Genomic DNA, 27,895 nt, shown 5'->3' on the forward strand with positions numbered 1-27,895 from the left:
TTACCGTTGTAGTTGCCACATAGGCCTTGGAGGTTGCCGTAGTAGCTGCTGCTGACAGTGACCATGAGGAGGGTGGACCAGTCGAAGGTGACCTCTAACCCCACAGCTGATTGGAGGGTTGCTCTAATGCCTTTCTCTGTGATATTGATGCTTCCAAACTCCAGAGTGACTGGTAGGTTAGTGTTTACACCATCCACCTGAAAGAAAGAAAGAAAGAAAGAAAGAAAGAAAGAAAGAAAGAAAGAAAGAAAGAAAGAAAGAAAGAAAGAAAGAAAGAAAGAAAGAAAGAAAGAAAAAAAAAGACATTACTGTGAGAATATCACTGCGAGCCAATTACACCCTTCCACTCGACAGGACTGACTCTGTGGCTCTCTGATTGGCTAACAGACCCACCTCCACAGTTCCCCTCTGGCCATGCAGGATGGAGATACGGTGGCCCAGGAGGTCCAGAGTAGCGTAGCTGAGGTAGGAGCCCGGCGAGTCCCTATGCAGCTCATTCTTAGTCAGGATGGAGAACTGTGTCAGAGTGGGGTCCAAGCCGGTGGTGTTGACCAGGTTGTAGGAGCAGGTGCCCTGGAAGGAGAACGGCCGGCCATCGAAAGTGGTGTATCGGGGGTCTCCGAAGACCCAGCACTGAGCCTTAGACTGGGCCACACATCGGCCCTGGCCCTCCTCCACAACACAGCGCTCCATCTCCCTGCACCTCACCTCAGCACACGGGCCTGGCCACACGACACACAACACAAGCAGGGGTGAGCGGGATATGAGGAAAAACCTGGAGTGAATCGGAATACTTGCTGCTTAATACTACAGTGTGCTTACTGTACAGTATAGTATGTGTGCAGGGTGGTTTGCAACAATCGACATACAGTACGTTCTGCTTCGACTTTCTGCTCTGGAAAAAGTAACCAACAGATGCACAGGAGAAGCCTCTCCCAATTTTTTTTATCCGTTGAAACAGCCTGATGCTGTTGAAATCTGGGAATGAAGCAACACTGCCATCAATACTGCATATTTTGCCCATTTATGGTGCGCCAAGCAGAAGCTTGGACACCACCAGGCAAAAGACAACCTGGGGGGCCCAGAACCGCCTGGCGCAGAACTGTGACACAGGAGCTGGAAAAGATGAACCTGTCACGGGGAGAGGCGCAGCCTGCTGCCAAGGACCGAGCGCAATGGAGAGAGCTCATTGAAGCCTTATGTCCCATAGGGGATGAAGAGGAGTAAGTAAGTAGACGCTTTATATGCTACCAAGTACACTTCGCCTGGTTGTTTTAGCGGCCCTTGGGGAATTTAAAACTCTCGCTCCAAGTTCTGTTACTGAGGAGTGTTTTTATAGGCTGGATCTGCTATCCTGATGTATTGTTGTGTATCTGTCTTTGCTATTACTGTATGTTTTGCGTTGTATGGTTTGCTCTGTTTTATTGATTAACTGCTGCCTTCTTGACCAGGTCACCCTTGTAAAAGAGACTCTGGGTTTCTTTTCCTGGTGAAAAAATGGTGATTATATCAATACAATTCTGTTTTCACATATTATACAACCTTCTAGTCTTGCATGAACTAATTACCTATGGGTCTGTCCCAATTCAAAGATTGCATCCTACCTAGGCCGGATTTAAAGGCTGCTACGTCACAGCGGGGCGACAAGTGCTGTCCCAATTCATTCAGCCTACGAAGAGTCCTCCGAATGCAGCTCACAAAATGCGGCCTACTTTTGACGAATTTGAAGGATACTGTACAACTGATGGATCCTTCGCGGCCTGCCTTCGCGGCCTCCCTCCCAGAATGCGTTTCGGTCCGGATGAATTCCTGTACCAGCTGCCATTGCTCAGATTTTAAAACGGCTTTTAAACCGTTTTGATGTTATTATTATTCCGTTTTAATAAAATTTCATGCCTGATAGTACCACCACAGAATCCCAAAATGTGGAAACTTTATCCAAATTACGCCTGTATCTAGAGTTTAGATAGACGATTTAGATAGGCATTTTGTGTGGTGTTGAAATGACAAGTTGGGAATGGCTAGACCGTCCCATTTCACAAAACGTTTACATCTGGCATACCTGGCCTGAAGGACGCGACCTACGTCGAACGCGTAGGCTGCGACCTAGGTAGGATGCAACCCTTGAATTGGGACAGAGCTTATGTTTGATGTACTCATCTTTCACCTTTACTCCTGAGGTCAGAGGGTAGAACATGGCTGCCTATTGGCTGTTACCTGTAATGTAGCAGCCCAGGATTCCGCCCTTCACCCTGCACTCCTCCCCTTCGCCACAAGTGAACGCATCATCACACTCCACAGCTCCGTCGGCGGTACACACGCAGCGGGGGCTGCAGCGCCCCCCGGTGGCGTTGGGGAAAAAGACCTGCCCGCTGGTGTAGTACCGGCCCAGGTGCACGCAGCCACACTCTGCCACGGGAACACACACGCTGTCGCTGAGCAGGAAGCCGTCGTCGCACACGCATCCCTCACTGCAGGGGGCGCTCTCGCAGGCCTCTGGCTCAATCAGCTGGCTGCAGGTCTGCGGGCAGCCTGGAGCGCACACTTCGTGGTGGCTGTTGGCCGGGCATGACGGCGCTGAAACACAGGTAATACACACACCGAATATAGACACACACTCAGAATGTATACTGTATATAGTATATATATACACATAGAATAAAAACACACGCGCACACACATTCACAGAATAAGGTGGGAGTTTTCAGAAAGGGACTGTTCATTCAAGATAAATATCAGCATTATATGGCTGTGAGTCGATGCCTGTGTGTGTGTGTGTGTGTGTGTGTGTGTGTGTGTGTGTGTGTGTGTGTGTGTGTGTGTGTGTGTGCGTGTGCGTCTGTCTAACTTACGGCAGAATTGGTCTGATCTCCAGCTCTCCACGGTGGCTCCTGCGTCTTGGCAGGCAGTGGTGTAGGAGGTGAGGGCGTCACACAAGGCCGAGGCGAGGCCTTCGTACACACAGAGGTCAAACCCACAGTCCTCCACGTACTCCTGTGGGTTTACCCTGGCATGGCACTGTCTGAACGGACCTGCTCTGTCTGCTATCAGGCCACAGAACTCCCTCGACTGGTACCTTCTCCTCTGGCCCGGGTCGCATTGCGGGCAACCCCCCGGACAATCATTGGTGCATCCCTCGGTTCCGCCCACCTGCCAGCTGGACCCAAAGGCGGTGGCGTTGGGGGCGAGGCTGCGGTCCGGTTTGAGGAAGTCGTCGCCCCCTCGGCTGTTCCAGTTCCCGCAGAGGCCGCTAATGTGGCCGGAGTAGGAGCTGGGCAAGGTCAGGGTTACGTGGCTCCTCCAGTTGAACTTCAGAGTGAGGCCGAAGCTGGTCCTCACCACACCAAAGTGACCACCTCTCATCACAGATAGATGGCTGGCCCCAGATTCAGCTTCAAACGGCAGGTTGACAAACTGGCCGTCTATCTGGAGACAGAGAGGCATGAAACAAGAGGAAAGTCTTTTTTAAGATGAGAACGTGTGTATGTGTGTGTGTGTGTGTGACAAATCCAATTACGTGTTGGAAAATGGCTAATAAAATTATCTTCTCTTCTGTCTGTGTGTATCTGCGTGTGTCTGTTACCAGGCCAGGCCTTAAAACGGCAGCCATGTTTCCTGGAGCCTACCAGAACTTTCTCCGGGGTGTCGCTGCTCATGGTCAGGTTGTGGTTCAGGACGAAAACAGAGACGGTCTTGGTGTAGGCCACCGCCTTGTTCCTGCCTCGGTGGTCATTCTGGACGAAGACCAAGAACGGCACCAGCCTCGGATCCATCTCGCCTCTGCCCGCCAGCATGGACAGGAGGTAGGTGCACGTGCCCTGGAAGTCGAACCTCCGGCCGTCGAAGGTGCGGTAGTGGGGGTCGCCTCTGGCCTGGCACGTGGCGAATGACGATGGGTAGCAGCCCCTGACCCCACGGCGGAGCCCGCACACCTCCGACCTCTCGCACTCGGCCGGCGCGCACCGGGCGTCCGCCTTTCCCGGGACGCAGCTGCACCTCACGCTGCAGCGGTCGTCCGCCCAGAACCGCGCGCCCGCGGGGTAGTAACGGCCGCGGTGTTGGCAGCCGCAGGACTCCCTGTGCATGCAGCGCTCCCCGCTGAGGACGAAGCCCTGGTCGCACTGGCAGCTCTCCACGCAGGGGCCGTCGCACTCGGCCGGGGCGCCGGGGTCGCTGCAGGTGGCGGGGCAGGACGGACCGCAGGCGTTGTAGTGGCTGTTGGCCGGACACTCCAGAGCTGAGAGGAGGAGGAGACGGGAGGTATGGGTTCTGGTTTAAGGGGTGAAGACAAATGAGAAGAGAACGGAACGGAGTAGGGGAGAGGAGGGTAGGGGCGGGGGACAGAAAAACAAAACTTACGACACTTGGCGACCGTCCTCCACTGCCGGCTGGCGTTGACTCCTTCGGCCAGACAGGCGTCGGTGTAGCTCTTAAAGTTATCGCACAGCAGCTGCCTGGCGCCTCTGTTGATGCACACGTCAAAGATACAGTTCTCCAGGAATATGCCGGGCTCCAGGGCCTCGTGGCAGCTGGCGAAGGGCCCGTGCGTCTTGGTCAGGAGGCCACAGAAGCTCTCGTTCCCGTACTTCTCCCTGAGCTGCGGGCTGCAGGCTAGGCAGCCTCCTCTGCAGTCGTCGCTGCAGTAGCGGTCTCCGTCCTCCGTCTTCCAGCTCTTGGCGAACGCCAGCACCGTGGAGAGGACGGTACCCGAGGGGTCGGCCAGGTCGTCGCTGCGGTTACCGTTGTAGTTCCCGCACAGGCCTCCCAGGAGGCGGAAGTAGCTGCTGGGAGCCATGATGTAGAGGCGCATGTTCCAGTCGTACTTCACCACCAGGCCAAAGTCTGTGGTCAGGACGGCGTAGGAACCGCTCAGCGCCACCTTCAGCTTCCCTCCCGCCAGGCTGACTGGCAGGTAGACCAGCTCTCCATTCACCTGGGGAGGAAGGAGGGTGGGTTAATACCACTCACCGGCCATCATCTTCAAATACCATACACCCACTTAATGTTCATGCGTGTGTGAACAGGCGACCTCTCACCTGCACCCGGCCCCTGTGCCTGCCGATGACCACTGTGTGATTGTGGACGGTCACGGTGACCGTCCTTACGAGGGAGACGCGCCGGCTCCCCCGGTGGTCGTTCTTGGTCAGTACCGTGAACGGGGCCAGTTCTCCGTGTCGCTCGGTAACCGTTGCCATGGTGTAGGTGCAGGTCCCCTGGAAGTCGAACCGACGGCCGTCGAAGGTCTGGTAGTGGGGGTCCCCGACCGCCTGGCAGGTTGCCGTGGAGACGGGAACGCACACGCCCCGCCTGCATTCCTCCCTCTCCCCGCACATGATGTTGTCACAGGGGTCTGGTGGCGGGGTGGGGGGCAGGGAGCCTGAAGGGAGGGGTGGCAACGTTCATGTCCTGCTTTTAGACTGACCCCTGCACGTGAGTGCGTGCGCCCGTCACACATGTACCAGAGCCCACCACCTGGGGGCGCTCGCCACAATTAATGTTTCCCATTGCTGAGTACATTTTGCTTTGTACATAAAAAATACTTGTCTATTCTACTCAGGAACCCGTCTACTTTCTAAATCCACAGAGCTCAGAGCTTGAGTTGTTTAGGTGGTTGTTTTCAAAATTCATAGTGCACAGGAAGTGTTAGGAGTGCACAGGGAGTGTTTGTTTGCGCCACTGGACACATTTGTACAGCTGAGTCAATATTTTCCATTTGGTCCAAAAGAATCAGTGTTCAATAGTCTGATTAATCTCTTCTCTACGGAAGAGCATTAGGGCCAACAGCATTTTTTTTAAGCTTCTGAATTTAAAGTCAGAAATTCTGATTTTTTTTCTCAGAAATTCTGACTTTAATCTCAGAAATTCTGACTTTAAAGTCAGAAATTCTGAGTTCATTTCTCAGAAATTCTGACTTTAATCTCAGAAATTATGAGTTTATTTCTCAGACATTCTGACTTTAATCTCAGAAGTTATTTCTGACTTTTTTCTCAGAAATTCTGACTTTAAACTCAGAAATTCTGACTTTAATCTCAGAAATTCTGACTTTAATCTCAGAAGTTACTTCTGACTTTTTTCTCAGAAATTCTGACTTTTTTCTCAGAAATTCGGAATTTAAACTCAGAAGCTTAAAAAAAGAATAAACTCACGTTGTTGGCCCTAATGCTCTTCCGTACCTCTCTGCCCTTTGGCGCCCCTTGGGGAATTTAAGACTCTCGCTCCAAGATCTGTTACTGAGGAGTGTTTTTAAAGGCTGGATCTGCTATCCTGATGTATTGTTGTGTATCTGTCTTTGCTATTACTGTATGTTTTGCGTTGTATGGTTTGCTCTGTTTTATTGATTAACTGCTGCCTTCTTGACCAGGTCACCCTTGTAAAAGAGACTCTGGGTATCTTTTCCTGGTGAAAAAACGGTTATTATATCAATAAAATGCTGTTTTCACATATTATACAACCTTCTAGTCTTGCATGAACTAATTGCCTATGTGTGATGTACTCATCTTTCACCTTTACCCCTGAGGTCAGAGGGTAGAACATGGCTGCCTATTGGCTGTTACCTGTAATGTAGCAGCCCAGGATTCCGCCCTTCACCCTGCACTCCTCCCCTTCGCCACAAGTGAACGCATCATCACACTCCACAGCTCCGTCAGCGGTACACACGCAGCGGGGGCTGCAGCGCCCCCCGGTGGCATTGGGGAAAAAGACCTGCCCGCTGGTGTAGTACCGGCCCAGGTGCACGCAGCCACACTCTGCCACGGGAACACACACGCTGTCGCTGAGCAGGAAGCCGTCGTCGCACACGCATCCCTCACTGCAGGGGGCGCTCTCGCAGGCCTCTGGCTCAATCAGCTGGCTACAGGTCTGCGGGCAGCCTGGAGCGCACACTTCGTGGTGGCTGTTGGCCGGGCATGACGGCGCTGAAACACAGGTAATACACACACCGAATATAGACACACACTCAGAATGTATACTGTATATAGTATATATATACACATAGAATAAAAACACACGCGCACACACATTCACAGAATAAGGTGGGAGTTTTCAGAAAGGGACTGTTCATTCAAGATAAATATCAGCATTATATGGCTGTGAGTCGATGCCTGTGTGTGTGTGTGTGTGTGTGTGTGTGTGTGTGTGTGTGTGTGTGTGTGTGTGTGTGTGTGTGTGTGCGTGTGTCTAACTTACGGCAGAATTGGTCTGATCTCCAGGTCTCCACGGTGGCTCCTGCGTCTTGGCAGGCAGTGGTGTAGGAGGTGAGGGCGTCACACAAGGCTGAGGCGAGGCCTTCGTACACACAGAGGTCAAACCCACAGTCCTCCACGTACTCCTGTGGGTTTACCCTGGCATGGCACTGTCTGAACGGACCTGCTCTGTCTGCTATCAGGCCACAGAACTCCCTCGACTGGTACCTTCTCCTCTGGCCCGGGTCGCATTGCGGGCAACCCCCCGGACAATCATTGGTGCATCCCTCGGTTCCGCCCACCTGCCAGCTGGACCCAAAGGCGGTGGCGTTGGGGGCGAGGCTGCGGTCCGGTTTGAGGAAGTCGTCGCCCCCTCGGCTGTTCCAGTTCCCGCAGAGGCCGCTAATGTGGCCGGAGTAGGAGCTGGGCAAGGTCAGGGTTACGTGGCTCCTCCAGTTGAACTTCAGAGTGAGGCCGAAGCTGGTCCTCACCACACCAAAGTGACCACCTCTCATCACAGATAGATGGCTGGCCCCAGATTCAGCTTCAAACGGCAGGTTGACAAACTGGCCGTCTATCTGGAGACAGAGAGGCATGAAACAAGAGGAAAGTCTTTTTTAAGATGAGAACGTGTGTATGTGTGTGTGTGTGTGACAAATCCAATTACGTGGTGGGAAATGGCTAATAAAATTATCTTCTCTTCTGTCTGTGTGTATCTGCGTGTGTCTGTTACCAGGCCAGGCCTTAAAACGGCAGCCATGTTTCCAGGAGCCTACCAGAACTTTCTCCGGGGTGTCGCTGCTCATGGTCAGGTTGTGGTTCAGGACGAAAACAGAGACGGTCTTGGTGTAGGCCACCGCCTTGTTCCTGCCTCGGTGGTCATTCTGGACGAAGACCAAGAACGGCACCAGCCTCGGATCCATCTCGCCTCTGCCCGCCAGCATGGACAGGAGGTAGGTGCACGTGCCCTGGAAGTCGAACCTCCGGCCGTCGAAGGTGCGGTAGTGGGGGTCGCCTCTGGCCTGGCACGTGGCGAATGACGATGGGTAGCAGCCCCTGACCCCACGGCGGAGCCCGCACACCTCCGACCTCTCGCACTCGGCCGGCGCGCACCGGGCGTCCGCCTTTCCCGGGACGCAGCTGCACCTCACGCTGCAGCGGTCGTCCGCCCAGAACCGCGCGCCCGCGGGGTAGTAACGGCCGCGGTGTTGGCAGCCGCAGGACTCCCTGTGCATGCAGCGCTCCCCGCTGAGGACGAAGCCCTGGTCGCACTGGCAGCTCTCCACGCAGGGGCCGTCGCACTCGGCCGGGGCGCCGGGGTCGCTGCAGGTGGCGGGGCAGGACGGACCGCAGGCGTTGTAGTGGCTGTTGGCCGGACACTCCAGAGCTGAGAGGAGGAGGAGACGGGAGGTATGGGTTCTGGTTTAAGGGGTGAAGACAAATGAGAAGAGAACGGAACGGAGTAGGGGAGAGGAGGGTAGGGGCGGGGGACAGAAAAACAAAACTTACGACACTTGGCGACCGTCCTCCACTGCCGGCTGGCGTTGACTCCTTCGGCCAGACAGGCGTCGGTGTAGCTCTTAAAGTTATCGCACAGCAGCTGCCTGGCGCCTCTGTTGATGCACACGTCAAAGATACAGTTCTCCAGGAATATGCCGGGCTCCAGGGCCTCGTGGCAGCTGGCGAAGGGCCCGTGCGTCTTGGTCAGGAGGCCACAGAAGCTCTCGTTCCCGTACTTCTCCCTGAGCTGCGGGCTGCAGGCTAGGCAGCCTCCTCTGCAGTCGTCGCTGCAGTAGCGGTCTCCGTCCTCCGTCTTCCAGCTCTTGGCGAACGCCAGCACCGTGGAGAGGACGGTACCCGAGGGGTCGGCCAGGTCGTCGCTGCGGTTACCGTTGTAGTTCCCGCACAGGCCTCCCAGGAGGCGGAAGTAGCTGCTGGGAGCCATGATGTAGAGGCGCATGTTCCAGTCGTACTTCACCACCAGGCCAAAGTCTGTGGTCAGGACGGCGTAGGAACCGCTCAGCGCCACCTTCAGCTTCCCTCCCGCCAGGCTGACTGGCAGGTAGACCAGCTCTCCATTCACCTGGGGAGGAAGGAGGGTGGGTTAATACCACTCACCGGCCATCATCTTCAAATACCATACACCCACTTAATGTTCATGCGTGTGTGAACAGGCGACCTCTCACCTGCACCCGGCCCCTGTGCCTGCCGATGACCACTGTGTGATTGTGGACGGTCACGGTGACCGTCCTTACGAGGGAGACGCGCCGGCTCCCCCGGTGGTCGTTCTTGGTCAGTACCGTGAACGGGGCCAGTTCTCCGTGTCGCTCGGTAACCGTTGCCATGGTGTAGGTGCAGGTCCCCTGGAAGTCGAACCGACGGCCGTCGAAGGTCTGGTAGTGGGGGTCCCCGACCGCCTGGCAGGTTGCCGTGGAGACGGGAACGCACACGCCCCGCCTGCATTCCTCCCTCTCCCCGCACATGATGTTGTCACAGGGGTCTGGTGGCGGGGTGGGGGGCAGGGAGCCTGAAGGGAGGGGTGGCAACGTTCATGTCCTGCTTTTAGACTGACCCCTGCACGTGAGTGCGTGCGCCCGTCACACATGTACCAGAGCCCACCACCTGGGGGCGCTCGCCACAATTAATGTTTCCCATTGCTGAGTACATTTTGCTTTGTACATAAAAAATACTTGTCTATTCTACTCAGGAACCCGTCTACTTTCTAAATCCACAGAGCTCAGAGCTTGAGTTGTTTAGGTGGTTGTTTTCAAAATTCATAGTGCACAGGAAGTGTTAGGAGTGCACAGGGAGTGTTTGTTTGCGCCACTGGACACATTTGTACAGCTGAGTCAATATTTTCCATTTGGTCCAAAAGAATCAGTGTTCAATAGTCTGATTAATCTCTTCTCTACGGAAGAGCATTAGGGCCAACAGCATTTTTTTTAAGCTTCTGAATTTAAAGTCAGAAATTCTGATTTTTTTTCTCAGAAATTCTGACTTTAATCTCAGAAATTCTGACTTTAAAGTCAGAAATTCTGAGTTCATTTCTCAGAAATTCTGACTTTAATCTCAGAAATTATGAGTTTATTTCTCAGACATTCTGACTTTAATCTCAGAAGTTATTTCTGACTTTTTTCTCAGACATTCTAACTTTAAACTCAGAAATTCTGACTTTAATCTCAGAAATTCTGACTTTAATCTCAGAAGTTACTTCTGACTTTTTTCTCAGAAATTCTGACTTTTTTCTCAGAAATTCGGAATTTAAACTCAGAAGCTTAAAAAAAGAATAAACTCACGTTGTTGGCCCTAATGCTCTTCCGTACCTCTCTGCCCTTTGGCGCCCCTTGGGGAATTTAAGACTCTCGCTCCAAGATCTGTTACTGAGGAGTGTTTTTAAAGGCTGGATCTGCTATCCTGATGTATTGTTGTGTATCTGTCTTTGCTATTACTGTATGTTTTGCGTTGTATGGTTTGCTCTGTTTTATTGATTAACTGCTGCCTTCTTGACCAGGTCACCCTTGTAAAAGAGACTCTGGGTATCTTTTCCTGGTGAAAAAACGGTTATTATATCAATAAAATGCTGTTTTCACATATTATACAACCTTCTAGTCTTGCATGAACTAATTGCCTATGTGTGATGTACTCATCTTTCACCTTTACCCCTGAGGTCAGAGGGTAGAACATGGCTGCCTATTGGCTGTTACCTGTAATGTAGCAGCCCAGGATTCCGCCCTTCACCCTGCACTCCTCCCCTTCGCCACAAGTGAACGCATCATCACACTCCACAGCTCCGTCAGCGGTACACACGCAGCGGGGGCTGCAGCGCCCCCCGGTGGCATTGGGGAAAAAGACCTGCCCGCTGGTGTAGTACCGGCCCAGGTGCACGCAGCCACACTCTGCCACGGGAACACACACGCTGTCGCTGAGCAGGAAGCCGTCGTCGCACACGCATCCCTCACTGCAGGGGGCGCTCTCGCAGGCCTCTGGCTCAATCAGCTGGCTACAGGTCTGCGGGCAGCCTGGAGCGCACACTTCGTGGTGGCTGTTGGCCGGGCATGACGGCGCTGAAACACAGGTAATACACACACCGAATATAGACACACACTCAGAATGTATACTGTATATAGTATATATATACACATAGAATAAAAACACACGCGCACACACATTCACAGAATAAGGTGGGAGTTTTCAGAAAGGGACTGTTCATTCAAGATAAATATCAGCATTATATGGCTGTGAGTCGATGCCTGTGTGTGTGTGTGTGTGTGTGTGTGTGTGTGTGTGTGTGTGTGTGTGCGTGTGCGTAACTTACGGCAGAATTGGTCTGATCTCCAGGTCTCCACGGTGGCTCCTGCGTCTTGGCAGGCAGTGGTGTAGGAGGTGAGGGCGTCACACAAGGCTGAGGCGAGGCCTTCGTACACACAGAGGTCAAACCCACAGTCCTCCACGTACTCCTGTGGGTTTACCCTGGCATGGCACTGTCTGAACGGACCTGCTCTGTCTGCTATCAGGCCACAGAACTCCCTCGACTGGTACCTTCTCCTCTGGCCCGGGTCGCATTGCGGGCAACCCCCCGGACAATCATTGGTGCATCCCTCGGTTCCGCCCACCTGCCAGCTGGACCCAAAGGCGGTGGCGTTGGGGGCGAGGCTGCGGTCCGGTTTGAGGAAGTCGTCGCCCCCTCGGCTGTTCCAGTTCCCGCAGAGGCCGCTAATGTGGCCGGAGTAGGAGCTGGGCAAGGTCAGGGTTACGTGGCTCCTCCAGTTGAACTTCAGAGTGAGGCCGAAGCTGGTCCTCACCACACCAAAGTGACCACCTCTCATCACAGATAGATGGCTGGCCCCAGATTCAGCTTCATACGGCAGGTTGACAAACTGGCCGTCTATCTGGAGACAGAGAGGCATGAAACAAGAGGAAAGTCTTTTTTAAGATGAGAACGTGTGTATGTGTGTGTGTGTGTGACAAATCCAATTACGTGGTGGGAAATGGCTAATAAAATTATCTTCTCTTCTGTCTGTGTGTATCTGCGTGTGTCTGTTACCAGGCCAGGCCTTAAAACGGCAGCCATGTTTCCAGGAGCCTACCAGAACTTTCTCCGGGGTGTCGCTGCTCATGGTCAGGTTGTGGTTCAGGACGAAAACAGAGACGGTCTTGGTGTAGGCCACCGCCTTGTTCCTGCCTCGGTGGTCATTCTGGACGAAGACCAAGAACGGCACCAGCCTCGGATCCATCTCGCCTCTGCCCGCCAGCATGGACAGGAGGTAGGTGCACGTGCCCTGGAAGTCGAACCTCCGGCCGTCGAAGGTGCGGTAGTGGGGGTCGCCTCTGGCCTGGCACGTGGCGAATGACGATGGGTAGCAGCCCCTGACCCCACGGCGGAGCCCGCACACCTCCGACCTCTCGCACTCGGCCGGCGCGCACCGGGCGTCCGCCTTTCCCGGGACGCAGCTGCACCTCACGCTGCAGCGGTCGTCCGCCCAGAACCGCGCGCCCGCGGGGTAGTAACGGCCGCGGTGTTGGCAGCCGCAGGACTCCCTGTGCATGCAGCGCTCCCCGCTGAGGACGAAGCCCTGGTCGCACTGGCAGCTCTCCACGCAGGGGCCGTCGCACTCGGCCGGGGCGCCGGGGTCGCTGCAGGTGGCGGGGCAGGACGGACCGCAGGCGTTGTAGTGGCTGTTGGCCGGACACTCCAGAGCTGAGAGGAGGAGGAGACGGGAGGTATGGGTTCTGGTTTAAGGGGTGAAGACAAATGAGAAGAGAACGGAACGGAGTAGGGGAGAGGAGGGTAGGGGCGGGGGACAGAAAAACAAAACTTACGACACTTGGCGACCGTCCTCCACTGCCGGCTGGCGTTGACTCCTTCGGCCAGACAGGCGTCGGTGTAGCTCTTAAAGTTATCGCACAGCAGCTGCCTGGCGCCTCTGTTGATGCACACGTCAAAGATACAGTTCTCCAGGAATATGCCGGGCTCCAGGGCCTCGTGGCAGCTGGCGAAGGGCCCGTGCGTCTTGGTCAGGAGGCCACAGAAGCTCTCGTTCCCGTACTTCTCCCTGAGCTGCGGGCTGCAGGCTAGGCAGCCTCCTCTGCAGTCGTCGTTGCAGTAGCGGTCTCCGTCCTCCGTCTTCCAGCTCTTGGCGAACGCCAGCACCGTGGAGAGGACGGTACCCGAGGGGTCGGCCAGGTCGTCGCTGCGGTTACCGTTGTAGTTCCCGCACAGGCCTCCCAGGAGGCGGAAGTAGCTGCTGGGAGCCATGATGTAGAGGCGCATGTTCCAGTCGTACTTCACCACCAGGCCAAAGTCTGCGGTCAGGACGGCGTAGGAACCGCTCAGCGCCACCTTCAGCTTCCCTCCCGCCAGGCTGACTGGCAGGTAGACCAGCTCTCCATTCACCTGGGGAGGAAGGAGGGTGGGTTAATACCACTCACCGGCCATCATCTTCAAATACCATACACCCACTTTATGTTCATGCGTGTGTGAACAGGCGACCTCTCACCTGCACCCGGCCCCTGTGCCTGCCGATGACCACTGTGTGATTGTGGACGGTCACGGTGACCGTCCTTACGAGGGAGACGCGCCGGCTCCCCCGGTGGTCGTTCTTGGTCAGTACCGTGAACGGGGCCAGTTCTCCGTGTCGCTCGGTAACCGTTGCCATGGTGTAGGTGCAGGTCCCCTGGAAGTCGAACCGACGGCCGTCGAAGGTCTGGTAGTGGGGGTCCCCGACCGCCTGGCAGGTTGCCGTGGAGACGGGAACGCACACGCCCCGCCTGCATTCCTCCCTCTCCCCGCACATGATGTTGTCACAGGGGTCTGGTGGCGGGGTGGGGGGCAGGGAGCCTGAAGGGAGGGGTGGCAACGTTCATGTCCTGCTTTTAGACTGACCCCTGCACGTGAGTGCGTGCGCCCGTCACACATGTACCAGAGCCCACCACCTGGGGGCGCTCGCCACAATTAATGTTTCCCATTGCTGAGTACATTTTGCTTTGTACATAAAAAATACTTGTCTATTCTACTCAGGAACCCGTCTACTTTCTAAATCCACAGAGCTCAGAGCTTGAGTTGTTTAGGTGGTTGTTTTCAAAATTCATAGTGCACAGGAAGTGTTAGGAGTGCACAGGGAGTGTTTGTTTGCGCCACTGGACACATTTGTACAGCTGAGTCAATATTTTCCATTTGGTCCAAAAGAATCAGTGTTCAATAGTCTGATTAATCTCTTCTCTACGGAAGAGCATTAGGGCCAACAGCATTTTTTTTAAGCTTCTGAATTTAAAGTCAGAAATTCTGATTTTTTTTCTCAGAAATTCTGACTTTAATCTCAGAAATTCTGACTTTAAAGTCAGAAATTCTGAGTTCATTTCTCAGAAATTCTGACTTTAATCTCAGAAATTATGAGTTTATTTCTCAGACATTCTGACTTTAATCTCAGAAGTTATTTCTGACTTTTTTCTCAGAAATTCTGACTTTAAACTCAGAAATTCTGACTTTAATCTCAGAAATTCTGACTTTAATCTCAGAAGTTACTTCTGACTTTTTTCTCAGAAATTCTGACTTTTTTCTCAGAAATTCGGAATTTAAACTCAGAAGCTTAAAAAAAGAATAAACTCACGTTGTTGGCCCTAATGCTCTTCCGTACCTCTCTGCCCTTTGGCGCCCCTTGGGGAATTTAAGACTCTCGCTCCAAGATCTGTTACTGAGGAGTGTTTTTAAAGGCTGGATCTGCTATCCTGATGTATTGTTGTGTATCTGTCTTTGCTATTACTGTATGTTTTGCGTTGTATGGTTTGCTCTGTTTTATTGATTAACTGCTGCCTTCTTGACCAGGTCACCCTTGTAAAAGAGACTCTGGGTATCTTTTCCTGGTGAAAAAACGGTTATTATATCAATAAAATGCTGTTTTCACATATTATACAACCTTCTAGTCTTGCATGAACTAATTGCCTATGTGTGATGTACTCATCTTTCACCTTTACCCCTGAGGTCAGAGGGTAGAACATGGCTGCCTATTGGCTGTTACCTGTAATGTAGCAGCCCAGGATTCCGCCCTTCACCCTGCACTCCTCCCCTTCGCCACAAGTGAACGCATCATCACACTCCACAGCTCCGTCGGCGGTACACACGCAGCGGGGGCTGCAGCGCCCCCCAGTGGCGTTGGGGAAAAAGACCTGCCCGCTGGTGTAGTACCGGCCCAGGTGCACGCAGCCACACTCTGCCACGGGAACACACACGCTGTCGCTGAGCAGGAAGCCGTCATCGCACACGCATCCCTCACTGCAGGGGGCGCTCTCGCAGGCCTCTGGCTCAATCAGCTGGCTGCAGGTCTGCGGGCAGCCTGGAGCGCACACTTCGTGGTGGCTGTTGGCCGGGCATGACGGCGCTGAAACACAGGTAATACACACACCGAATATAGACACACACTCAGAATGTATACTGTATATAGTATATATATACACATAGAATAAAAACACACGCGCACACACATTCACAGAATAAGGTGGGAGTTTTCAGAAAGGGACTGTTCATTCAAGATAAATATCAGCATTATATGGCTGTGAGTCGATGCCTGTGTGTGTGTGTGTGTGTGTGTGTGTGTGTGTGTGTGTGTGTGTGTGTGTGTGTGTGTGTGTGTGTGTGTGTGTGTGTGTGCGTGTGCGTGTGTCTAACTTACGGCAGAATTGGTCTGATCTCCAGGTCTCCACGGTGGCTCCTGCGTCTTGGCAGGCAGTGGTGTAGGAGGTGAGGGCGTCACACAAGGCCGAGGCGAGGCCTTCGTACACACAGAGGTCAAACCCACAGTCCTCCACGTACTCCTGTGGGTTTACCCTGGCATGGCACTGTCTGAACGGACCTGCTCTGTCTGCTATCAGGCCACAGAACTCCCTCGACTGGTACCTTCTCCTCTGGCCCGGGTCGCATTGCGGGCAACCCCCCGGACAATCATTGGTGCATCCCTCGGTTCCGCCCACCTGCCAGCTGGACCCAAAGGCGGTGGCGTTGGGGGCGAGGCTGCGGTCCGGTTTGAGGAAGTCGTCGCCCCCTCGGCTGTTCCAGTTCCCGCAGAGGCCGCTAATGTGGCCGGAGTAGGAGCTGGGCAAGGTCAGGGTTACGTGGCTCCTCCAGTTGAACTTCAGAGTGAGGCCGAAGCTGGTCCTCACCACACCAAAGTGACCACCTCTCATCACAGATAGATGGCTGGCCCCAGATTCAGCTTCAAACGGCAGGTTGACAAACTGGCCGTCTATCTGGAGATAGAGAGGCATGAAACAAGAGGAAAGTCTTTTTTAAGATGAGAACGTGTGTATGTGTGTGTGTGTGTGACAAATCCAATTACGTGGTGGGAAATGGCTAATAAAATTATCTTCTCTTCTGTCTGTGTGTATCTGCGTGTGTCTGTTACCAGGCCAGGCCTTAAAACGGCAGCCATGTTTCCAGGAGCCTACCAGAACTTTCTCCGGGGTGTCGCTGCTCATGGTCAGGTTGTGGTTCAGGACGAAAACAGAGACGGTCTTGGTGTAGGCCACCGCCTTGTTCCTGCCTCGGTGGTCATTCTGGACGAAGACCAAGAACGGCACCAGCCTCGGATCCATCTCGCCTCTGCCCGCCAGCATGGACAGGAGGTAGGTGCACGTGCCCTGGAAGTCGAACCTCCGGCCGTCGAAGGTGCGGTAGTGGGGGTCGCCTCTGGCCTGGCACGTGGCGAATGACGATGGGTAGCAGCCCCTGACCCCACGGCGGAGCCCGCACACCTCCGACCTCTCGCACTCGGCCGGCGCGCACCGGGCGTCCGCCTTTCCCGGGACGCAGCTGCACCTCACGCTGCAGCGGTCGTCCGCCCAGAACCGCGCGCCCGCGGGGTAGTAACGGCCGCGGTGTTGGCAGCCGCAGGACTCCCTGTGCATGCAGCGCTCCCCGCTGAGGACGAAGCCCTGGTCGCACTGGCAGCTCTCCACGCAGGGGCCGTCGCACTCGGCCGGGGCGCCGGGGTCGCTGCAGGTGGCGGGGCAGGACGGACCGCAGGCGTTGTAGTGGCTGTTGGCCGGACACTCCAGAGCTGAGAGGAGGAGGAGACGGGAGGTATGGGTTCTGGTTTAAGGGGTGAAGACAAATGAGAAGAGAACGGAACGGAGTAGGGGAGAGGAGGGTAGGGGCGGGGGACAGAAAAACAAAACTTACGACACTTGGCGACCGTCCTCCACTGCCGGCTGGCGTTGACTCCTTCGGCCAGACAGGCGTCGGTGTAGCTCTTAAAGTTATCGCACAGCAGCTGCCTGGCGCCTCTGTTGATGCACACGTCAAAGATACAGTTCTCCAGGAATATGCCGGGCTCCAGGGCCTCGTGGCAGCTGGCGAAGGGCCCGTGCGTCTTGGTCAGGAGGCCACAGAAGCTCTCGTTCCCGTACTTCTCCCTGAGCTGCGGGCTGCAGGCTAGGCAGCCTCCTCTGCAGTCGTCGCTGCAGTAGCGGTCTCCGTCCTCCGTCTTCCAGCTCTTGGCGAACGCCAGCACCGTGGAGAGGACGGTACCCGAGGGGTCGGCCAGGTCGTCGCTGCGGTTACCGTTGTAGTTCCCGCACAGGCCTCCCAGGAGGCGGAAGTAGCTGCTGGGAGCCAAGATGTAGAGGCGCATGTTCCAGTCGTACTTCACCACCAGGCCAAAGTCTGCGGTCAGGACGGCGTAGGAACCGCTCAGCGCCACCTTCAGCTTCCCTCCCGCCAGGCTGACTGGCAGGTAGACCAGCTCTCCATTCACCTGGGGAGGAAGGAGGGTGGGTTAATACCACTCACCGGCCATCATCTTCAAATACCATACACCCACTTTATGTTCATGCGTGTGTGAACAGGCGACCTCTCACCTGCACCCGGCCCCTGTGCCTGCCGATGACCACTGTGTGATTGTGGACGGTCACGGTGACCGTCCTTACGAGGGAGACGCGCCGGCTCCCCCGGTGGTCGTTCTTGGTCAGTACCGTGAACGGGGCCAGTTCTCCGTGTCGCTCGGTAACCGTTGCCATGGTGTAGGTGCAGGTCCCCTGGAAGTCGAACCGACGGCCGTCGAAGGTCTGGTAGTGGGGGTCGCCGACCGCCTGGCAGGTTGCCGTGGAGACAGGAACGCACACGCCCCGCCTGCATTCCTCCCTCTCCCCGCACATGATGTTGTCACAGGGGTCTGGTGGCGGGGTGGGGGGCAGGGAGCCTGAAGGGAGGGGTGGCAACGTTCATGTCCTGCTTTTAGACTGACCCCTGCACGTGAGTGCGTGCGCCCGTCACACATGTACCAGAGCCCACCACCTGGGGGCGCTCGCCACAATTAATGTTTCCCATTGCTGAGTACATTTTGCTTTGTACATAAAAAATACTTGTCTATTCTACTCAGGAACCCGTCTACTTTCTAAATCCACAGAGCTCAGAGCTTGAGTTGTTTAGGTGGTTGTTTTCAAAATTCATAGTGCACAGGAAGTGTTAGGAGTGCACAGGGGGTGTTTGTTTGCGCCACTGGACACATTTGTACAGCTGAGTCAATATTTTCCATTTGGTCCAAAAGAATCAGTGTTCAATAGTCTGATTAATCTCTTCTCTACGGAAGAGCATTAGGGCCAACAGCATTTTTTTTAAGCTTCTGAATTTAAAGTCAGAAATTCTGATTTTTTTTCTCAGAAATTCTGACTTTAATCTCAGAAATTCTGACTTTAAAGTCAGAAATTCTGAGTTCATTTCTCAGAAATTCTGACTTTAATCTCAGAAATTATGAGTTTATTTCTCAGACATTCTGACTTTAATCTCAGAAGTTATTTCTGACTTTTTTCTCAGAAATTCTGACTTTAAACTCAGAAATTCTGACTTTAATCTCAGAAATTCTGACTTTAATCTCAGAAGTTACTTCTGACTTTTTTCTCAGAAATTCTGACTTTTTTCTCAGAAATTCGGAATTTAAACTCAGAAGCTTAAAAAAAGAATAAACTCACGTTGTTGGCCCTAATGCTCTTCCGTACCTCTCTGCCCTTTGGCGCCCCTTGGGGAATTTAAGACTCTCGCTCCAAGATCTGTTACTGAGGAGTGTTTTTAAAGGCTGGATCTGCTATCCTGATGTATTGTTGTGTATCTGTCTTTGCTATTACTGTATGTTTTGCGTTGTATGGTTTGCTCTGTTTTATTGATTAACTGCTGCCTTCTTGACCAGGTCACCCTTGTAAAAGAGACTCTGGGTATCTTTTCCTGGTGAAAAAACGGTTATTATATCAATAAAATGCTGTTTTCACATATTATACAACCTTCTAGTCTTGCATGAACTAATTGCCTATGTGTGATGTACTCATCTTTCACCTTTACCCCTGAGGTCAGAGGGTAGAACATGGCTGCCTATTGGCTGTTACCTGTAATGTAGCAGCCCAGGATTCCGCCCTTCACCCTGCACTCCTCCCCTTCGCCACAAGTGAACGCATCATCACACTCCACAGCTCCGTCGGCGGTACACACGCAGCGGGGGCTGCAGCGCCCCCCAGTGGCGTTGGGGAAAAAGACCTGCCCGCTGGTGTAGTACCGGCCCAGGTGCACGCAGCCACACTCTGCCACGGGAACACACACGCTGTCGCTGAGCAGGAAGCCGTCATCGCACACGCATCCCTCACTGCAGGGGGCGCTCTCGCAGGCCTCTGGCTCAATCAGCTGGCTGCAGGTCTGCGGGCAGCCTGGAGCGCACACTTCGTGGTGGCTGTTGGCCGGGCATGACGGCGCTGAAACACAGGTAATACACACACCGAATATAGACACACACTCAGAATGTATACTGTATATAGTATATATATACACATAGAATAAAAACACACGCGCACACACATTCACAGAATAAGGTGGGAGTTTTCAGAAAGGGACTGTTCATTCAAGATAAATATCAGCATTATATGGCTGTGAGTCGATGCCTGTGTGTGTGTGTGTGTGTGTGTGTGTGTGTGTGTGTGTGTGTGTGTGTGTGTGTGTGTGTGTGTGTGTGTGCGTGTGCGTGTGTCTAACTTACGGCAGAATTGGTCTGATCTCCAGGTCTCCACGGTGGCTCCTGCGTCTTGGCAGGCAGTGGTGTAGGAGGTGAGGGCGTCACACAAGGCCGAGGCGAGGCCTTCGTACACACAGAGGTCAAACCCACAGTCCTCCACGTACTCCTGTGGGTTTACCCTGGCATGGCACTGTCTGAACGGACCTGCTCTGTCTGCTATCAGGCCACAGAACTCCCTCGACTGGTACCTTCTCCTCTGGCCCGGGTCGCATTGCGGGCAACCCCCCGGACAATCATTGGTGCATCCCTCGGTTCCGCCCACCTGCCAGCTGGACCCAAAGGCGGTGGCGTTGGGGGCGAGGCTGCGGTCCGGTTTGAGGAAGTCGTCGCCCCCTCGGCTGTTCCAGTTCCCGCAGAGGCCGCTAATGTGGCCGGAGTAGGAGCTGGGCAAGGTCAGGGTTACGTGGCTCCTCCAGTTGAACTTCAGAGTGAGGCCGAAGCTGGTCCTCACCACACCAAAGTGACCACCTCTCATCACAGATAGATGGCTGGCCCCAGATTCAGCTTCAAACGGCAGGTTGACAAACTGGCCGTCTATCTGGAGATAGAGAGGCATGAAACAAGAGGAAAGTCTTTTTTAAGATGAGAACGTGTGTATGTGTGTGTGTGTGTGACAAATCCAATTACGTGGTGGGAAATGGCTAATAAAATTATCTTCTCTTCTGTCTGTGTGTATCTGCGTGTGTCTGTTACCAGGCCAGGCCTTAAAACGGCAGCCATGTTTCCAGGAGCCTACCAGAACTTTCTCCGGGGTGTCGCTGCTCATGGTCAGGTTGTGGTTCAGGACGAAAACAGAGACGGTCTTGGTGTAGGCCACCGCCTTGTTCCTGCCTCGGTGGTCATTCTGGACGAAGACCAAGAACGGCACCAGCCTCGGATCCATCTCGCCTCTGCCCGCCAGCATGGACAGGAGGTAGGTGCACGTGCCCTGGAAGTCGAACCTCCGGCCGTCGAAGGTGCGGTAGTGGGGGTCGCCTCTGGCCTGGCACGTGGCGAATGACGATGGGTAGCAGCCCCTGACCCCACGGCGGAGCCCGCACACCTCCGACCTCTCGCACTCGGCCGGCGCGCACCGGGCGTCCGCCTTTCCCGGGACGCAGCTGCACCTCACGCTGCAGCGGTCGTCCGCCCAGAACCGCGCGCCCGCGGGGTAGTAACGGCCGCGGTGTTGGCAGCCGCAGGACTCCCTGTGCATGCAGCGCTCCCCGCTGAGGACGAAGCCCTGGTCGCACTGGCAGCTCTCCACGCAGGGGCCGTCGCACTCGGCCGGGGCGCCGGGGTCGCTGCAGGTGGCGGGGCAGGACGGACCGCAGGCGTTGTAGTGGCTGTTGGCCGGACACTCCAGAGCTGAGAGGAGGAGGAGACGGGAGGTATGGGTTCTGGTTTAAGGGGTGAAGACAAATGAGAAGAGAACGGAACGGAGTAGGGGAGAGGAGGGTAGGGGCGGGGGACAGAAAAACAAAACTTACGACACTTGGCGACCGTCCTCCACTGCCGGCTGGCGTTGACTCCTTCGGCCAGACAGGCGTCGGTGTAGCTCTTAAAGTTATCGCACAGCAGCTGCCTGGCGCCTCTGTTGATGCACACGTCAAAGATACAGTTCTCCAGGAATATGCCGGGCTCCAGGGCCTCGTGGCAGCTGGCGAAGGGCCCGTGCGTCTTGGTCAGGAGGCCACAGAAGCTCTCGTTCCCGTACTTCTCCCTGAGCTGCGGGCTGCAGGCTAGGCAGCCTCCTCTGCAGTCGTCGCTGCAGTAGCGGTCTCCGTCCTCCGTCTTCCAGCTCTTGGCGAACGCCAGCACTGTGGAGAGGACGGTACCCGAGGGGTCGGCCAGGTCGTCGCTGCGGTTACCGTTGTAGTTCCCGCACAGGCCTCCCAGGAGGCGGAAGTAGCTGCTGGGAGCCAAGATGTAGAGGCGCATGTTCCAGTCGTACTTCACCACCAGGCCAAAGTCTGCGGTCAGGACGGCGTAGGAACCGCTCAGCGCCACCTTCAGCTTCCCTCCCGCCAGGCTGACTGGCAGGTAGACCAGCTCTCCATTCACCTGGGGAGGAAGGAGGGTGGGTTAATACCACTCACCGGCCATCATCTTCAAATACCATACACCCACTTTATGTTCATGCGTGTGTGAACAGGCGACCTCTCACCTGCACCCGGCCCCTGTGCCTGCCGATGACCACTGTGTGATTGTGGACGGTCACGGTGACCGTCCTTACGAGGGAGACGCGCCGGCTCCCCCGGTGGTCGTTCTTGGTCAGTACCGTGAACGGGGCCAGTTCTCCGTGTCGCTCGGTAACCGTTGCCATGGTGTAGGTGCAGGTCCCCTGGAAGTCGAACCGACGGCCGTCGAAGGTCTGGTAGTGGGGGTCGCCGACCGCCTGGCAGGTTGCCGTGGAGACAGGAACGCACACGCCCCGCCTGCATTCCTCCCTCTCCCCGCACATGATGTTGTCACAGGGGTCTGGTGGCGGGGTGGGGGGCAGGGAGCCTGAAGGGAGGGGTGGCAACGTTCATGTCCTGCTTTTAGACTGACCCCTGCACGTGAGTGCGTGCGCCCGTCACACATGTACCAGAGCCCACCACCTGGGGGCGCTCGCCACAATTAATGTTTCCCATTGCTGAGTACATTTTGCTTTGTACATAAAAAATACTTGTCTATTCTACTCAGGAACCCGTCTACTTTCTAAATCCACAGAGCTCAGAGCTTGAGTTGTTTAGGTGGTTGTTTTCAAAATTCATAGTGCACAGGAAGTGTTAGGAGTGCACAGGGGGTGTTTGTTTGCGCCACTGGACACATTTGTACAGCTGAGTCAATATTTTCCATTTGGTCCAAAAGAATCAGTGTTCAATAGTCTGATTAATCTCTTCTCTACGGAAGAGCATTAGGGCCAACAGCATTTTTTTTAAGCTTCTGAATTTAAAGTCAGAAATTCTGATTTTTTTTCTCAGAAATTCTGACTTTAATCTCAGAAATTCTGACTTTAAAGTCAGAAATTCTGAGTTCATTTCTCAGAAATTCTGACTTTAATCTCAGAAATTATGAGTTTATTTCTCAGACATTCTGACTTTAATCTCAGAAGTTATTTCTGACTTTTTTCTCAGAAATTCTGACTTTAAACTCAGAAATTCTGACTTTAATCTCAGAAATTCTGACTTTAATCTCAGAAGTTACTTCTGACTTTTTTCTCAGAAATTCTGACTTTTTTCTCAGAAATTCGGAATTTAAACTCAGAAGCTTAAAAAAAGAATAAACTCACGTTGTTGGCCCTAATGCTCTTCCGTACCTCTCTGCCCTTTGGCGCCCCTTGGGGAATTTAAGACTCTCGCTCCAAGATCTGTTACTGAGGAGTGTTTTTAAAGGCTGGATCTGCTATCCTGATGTATTGTTGTGTATCTGTCTTTGCTATTACTGTATGTTTTGCGTTGTATGGTTTGCTCTGTTTTATTGATTAACTGCTGCCTTCTTGACCAGGTCACCCTTGTAAAAGAGACTCTGGGTATCTTTTCCTGGTGAAAAAACGGTTATTATATCAATAAAATGCTGTTTTCACATATTATACAACCTTCTAGTCTTGCATGAACTAATTGCCTATGTGTGATGTACTCATCTTTCACCTTTACCCCTGAGGTCAGAGGGTAGAACATGGCTGCCTATTGGCTGTTACCTGTAATGTAGCAGCCCAGGATTCCGCCCTTCACCCTGCACTCCTCCCCTTCGCCACAAGTGAACGCATCATCACACTCCACAGCTCCGTCGGCGGTACACACGCAGCGGGGGCTGCAGCGCCCCCCAGTGGCGTTGGGGAAAAAGACCTGCCCGCTGGTGTAGTACCGGCCCAGGTGCACGCAGCCACACTCTGCCACGGGAACACACACGCTGTCGCTGAGCAGGAAGCCGTCATCGCACACGCATCCCTCACTGCAGGGGGCGCTCTCGCAGGCCTCTGGCTCAATCAGCTGGCTGCAGGTCTGCGGGCAGCCTGGAGCGCACACTTCGTGGTGGCTGTTGGCCGGGCATGACGGCGCTGAAACACAGGTAATACACACACCGAATATAGACACACACTCAGAATGTATACTGTATATAGTATATATATACACATAGAATAAAAACACACGCGCACACACATTCACAGAATAAGGTGGGAGTTTTCAGAAAGGGACTGTTCATTCAAGATAAATATCAGCATTATATGGCTGTGAGTCGATGCCTGTGTGTGTGTGTGTGTGTGTGTGTGTGTGTGTGTGTGTGTGTGTGTGTGTGTGTGTGTGTGTGTGTGTGTGTGTGTGTGTGTGTGCGTGTGCGTGTGTCTAACTTACGGCAGAATTGGTCTGATCTCCAGGTCTCCACGGTGGCTCCTGCGTCTTGGCAGGCAGTGGTGTAGGAGGTGAGGGCGTCACACAAGGCCGAGGCGAGGCCTTCGTACACACAGAGGTCAAACCCACAGTCCTCCACGTACTCCTGTGGGTTTACCCTGGCATGGCACTGTCTGAACGGACCTGCTCTGTCTGCTATCAGGCCACAGAACTCCCTCGACTGGTACCTTCTCCTCTGGCCCGGGTCGCATTGCGGGCAACCCCCCGGACAATCATTGGTGCATCCCTCGGTTCCGCCCACCTGCCAGCTGGACCCAAAGGCGGTGGCGTTGGGGGCGAGGCTGCGGTCCGGTTTGAGGAAGTCGTCGCCCCCTCGGCTGTTCCAGTTCCCGCAGAGGCCGCTAATGTGGCCGGAGTAGGAGCTGGGCAAGGTCAGGGTTACGTGGCTCCTCCAGTTGAACTTCAGAGTGAGGCCGAAGCTGGTCCTCACCACACCAAAGTGACCACCTCTCATCACAGATAGATGGCTGGCCCCAGATTCAGCTTCAAACGGCAGGTTGACAAACTGGCCGTCTATCTGGAGATAGAGAGGCATGAAACAAGAGGAAAGTCTTTTTTAAGATGAGAACGTGTGTATGTGTGTGTGTGTGTGACAAATCCAATTACGTGGTGGGAAATGGCTAATAAAATTATCTTCTCTTCTGTCTGTGTGTATCTGCGTGTGTCTGTTACCAGGCCAGGCCTTAAAACGGCAGCCATGTTTCCAGGAGCCTACCAGAACTTTCTCCGGGGTGTCGCTGCTCATGGTCAGGTTGTGGTTCAGGACGAAAACAGAGACGGTCTTGGTGTAGGCCACCGCCTTGTTCCTGCCTCGGTGGTCATTCTGGACGAAGACCAAGAACGGCACCAGCCTCGGATCCATCTCGCCTCTGCCCGCCAGCATGGACAGGAGGTAGGTGCACGTGCCCTGGAAGTCGAACCTCCGGCCGTCGAAGGTGCGGTAGTGGGGGTCGCCTCTGGCCTGGCACGTGGCGAATGACGATGGGTAGCAGCCCCTGACCCCACGGCGGAGCCCGCACACCTCCGACCTCTCGCACTCGGCCGGCGCGCACCGGGCGTCCGCCTTTCCCGGGACGCAGCTGCACCTCACGCTGCAGCGGTCGTCCGCCCAGAACCGCGCGCCCGCGGGGTAGTAACGGCCGCGGTGTTGGCAGCCGCAGGACTCCCTGTGCATGCAGCGCTCCCCGCTGAGGACGAAGCCCTGGTCGCACTGGCAGCTCTCCACGCAGGGGCCGTCGCACTCGGCCGGGGCGCCGGGGTCGCTGCAGGTGGCGGGGCAGGACGGACCGCAGGCGTTGTAGTGGCTGTTGGCCGGACACTCCAGAGCTGAGAGGAGGAGGAGACGGGAGGTATGGGTTCTGGTTTAAGGGGTGAAGACAAATGAGAAGAGAACGGAACGGAGTAGGGGAGAGGAGGGTAGGGGCGGGGGACAGAAAAACAAAACTTACGACACTTGGCGACCGTCCTCCACTGCCGGCTGGCGTTGACTCCTTCGGCCAGACAGGCGTCGGTGTAGCTCTTAAAGTTATCGCACAGCAGCTGCCTGGCGCCTCTGTTGATGCACACGTCAAAGATACAGTTCTCCAGGAATATGCCGGGCTCCAGGGCCTCGTGGCAGCTGGCGAAGGGCCCGTGCGTCTTGGTCAGGAGGCCACAGAAGCTCTCGTTCCCGTACTTCTCCCTGAGCTGCGGGCTGCAGGCTAGGCAGCCTCCTCTGCAGTCGTCGCTGCAGTAGCGGTCTCCGTCCTCCGTCTTCCAGCTCTTGGCGAACGCCAGCACTGTGGAGAGGACGGTACCCGAGGGGTCGGCCAGGTCGTCGCTGCGGTTACCGTTGTAGTTCCCGCACAGGCCTCCCAGGAGGCGGAAGTAGCTGCTGGGAGCCAAGATGTAGAGGCGCATGTTCCAGTCGTACTTCACCACCAGGCCAAAGTCTGCGGTCAGGACGGCGTAGGAACCGCTCAGCGCCACCTTCAGCTTCCCTCCCGCCAGGCTGACTGGCAGGTAGACCAGCTCTCCATTCACCTGGGGAGGAAGGAGGGTGGGTTAATACCACTCACCGGCCATCATCTTCAAATACCATACACCCACTTTATGTTCATGCGTGTGTGAACAGGCGACCTCTCACCTGCACCCGGCCCCTGTGCCTGCCGATGACCACTGTGTGATTGTGGACGGTCACGGTGACCGTCCTTACGAGGGAGACGCGCCGGCTCCCCCGGTGGTCGTTCTTGGTCAGTACCGTGAACGGGGCCAGTTCTCCGTGTCGCTCGGTAACCGTTGCCATGGTGTAGGTGCAGGTCCCCTGGAAGTCGAACCGACGGCCGTCGAAGGTCTGGTAGTGGGGGTCGCCGACCGCCTGGCAGGTTGCCGTGGAGACAGGAACGCACACGCCCCGCCTGCATTCCTCCCTCTCCCCGCACATGATGTTGTCACAGGGGTCTGGCAGCGGGGTGGGGGGCAGGGAGCCTGAAGGGAGGGGTGGCAACCATAGACATTATAAAGAAGGTCTTAACAGGGTCTTTATTTACTGAGCTGCCCCAGGCCTTTATTGGAGTTAGGCCTATATTAGAGGCAGGCCTTTATTTCTTAAAATTAAACTCTCATGGACATAATCCCTTAATTTCAGAACTTTTATTGCAAAAACGTTGCACAAATCAAAAAATATACTGTGTCATCCAACAAAACAAATCAAAGTGGCCTACCGGTATGTAAACAGAAAGTGAAGGTTTAGTGGAAGTGGCTACGTTAAAGGACAATGGTCGTTTTTGACAATGTAATGGCGGTGGTCGGGGCACTTAGAATGCAGTTTCTAAAAATCTATTTTCTGCCGCGAAACGGTTGTTTTCATCAATCTGTCTTGATGAATCGCTAGTTGTGCTTACATAGAGAGCATAGGCCTGTTGTGGTATTTCACATGCCTCTGTAATATGATCTGTGGTTTTCACATGCCATGATCTTTAGAAACGTCTTTAGACACGAAATAGCTTCCTCACTTGCTCCAGCACGCATGCGCACAGCGTGCTGGAGCAACGATTGTGCGCTGTGCCATTAGTGCTGGAGCAAGTGAGGAAGCTATTTCGTTTCGAAAGACGTTTCTAAAGATCATGGCATGTGAAAACCACAACAGGCCTATGCTCTATGTAAGTACAACTAGCGATTCATCAAGACAGATTAATGAAAACAACCGTTTCGCGGCAGAAAATAGATTTTTAGAAACTGCATTCTAAGTGCCCCGACCACCGCCATTACATGGATATACTGGCTCGCGCTGGATTTTAAATTTCTTCTACATGCC

At 54.4% G+C, this 27,895-nt stretch overlaps 1 protein-coding gene across 1 annotated transcript; it reads right to left on the reverse strand.

Annotated features, from left to right (window-relative positions):
• Nucleotides 1-333: 333 nt before the first annotated feature.
• Nucleotides 334-22,839, reverse strand: LOC311314181 (IgGFc-binding protein-like; the record flags this gene model as incomplete). Its single annotated transcript, XM_084444517.1, has 27 exons — nucleotides 334-722; nucleotides 2,218-2,577; nucleotides 2,853-3,426; nucleotides 3,627-4,237; nucleotides 4,360-4,933; nucleotides 5,037-5,377; nucleotides 6,555-6,914; nucleotides 7,186-7,759; nucleotides 7,958-8,568; nucleotides 8,691-9,264; nucleotides 9,368-9,708; nucleotides 10,886-11,245; nucleotides 11,497-12,070; nucleotides 12,269-12,879; nucleotides 13,002-13,575; nucleotides 13,679-14,019; nucleotides 15,197-15,556; nucleotides 15,848-16,421; nucleotides 16,620-17,230; nucleotides 17,353-17,926; nucleotides 18,030-18,370; nucleotides 19,548-19,907; nucleotides 20,189-20,762; nucleotides 20,961-21,571; nucleotides 21,694-22,267; nucleotides 22,371-22,711; nucleotides 22,794-22,839. The coding sequence occupies 27 exons, from the start codon at nucleotides 22,837-22,839 to the stop codon at nucleotides 334-336; spliced, it is 12,735 nt and encodes a 4,244-aa protein (XP_084300643.1).
• Between the last annotated feature and the right edge of the window lie 5,056 nt (nucleotides 22,840-27,895).

Source organism: Borostomias antarcticus, assembly GCF_949987555.1.
Source record: "Borostomias antarcticus genome assembly, chromosome: 10".
Classification (NCBI taxonomy): domain Eukaryota; kingdom Metazoa; phylum Chordata; class Actinopteri; order Stomiiformes; family Stomiidae; genus Borostomias; species Borostomias antarcticus.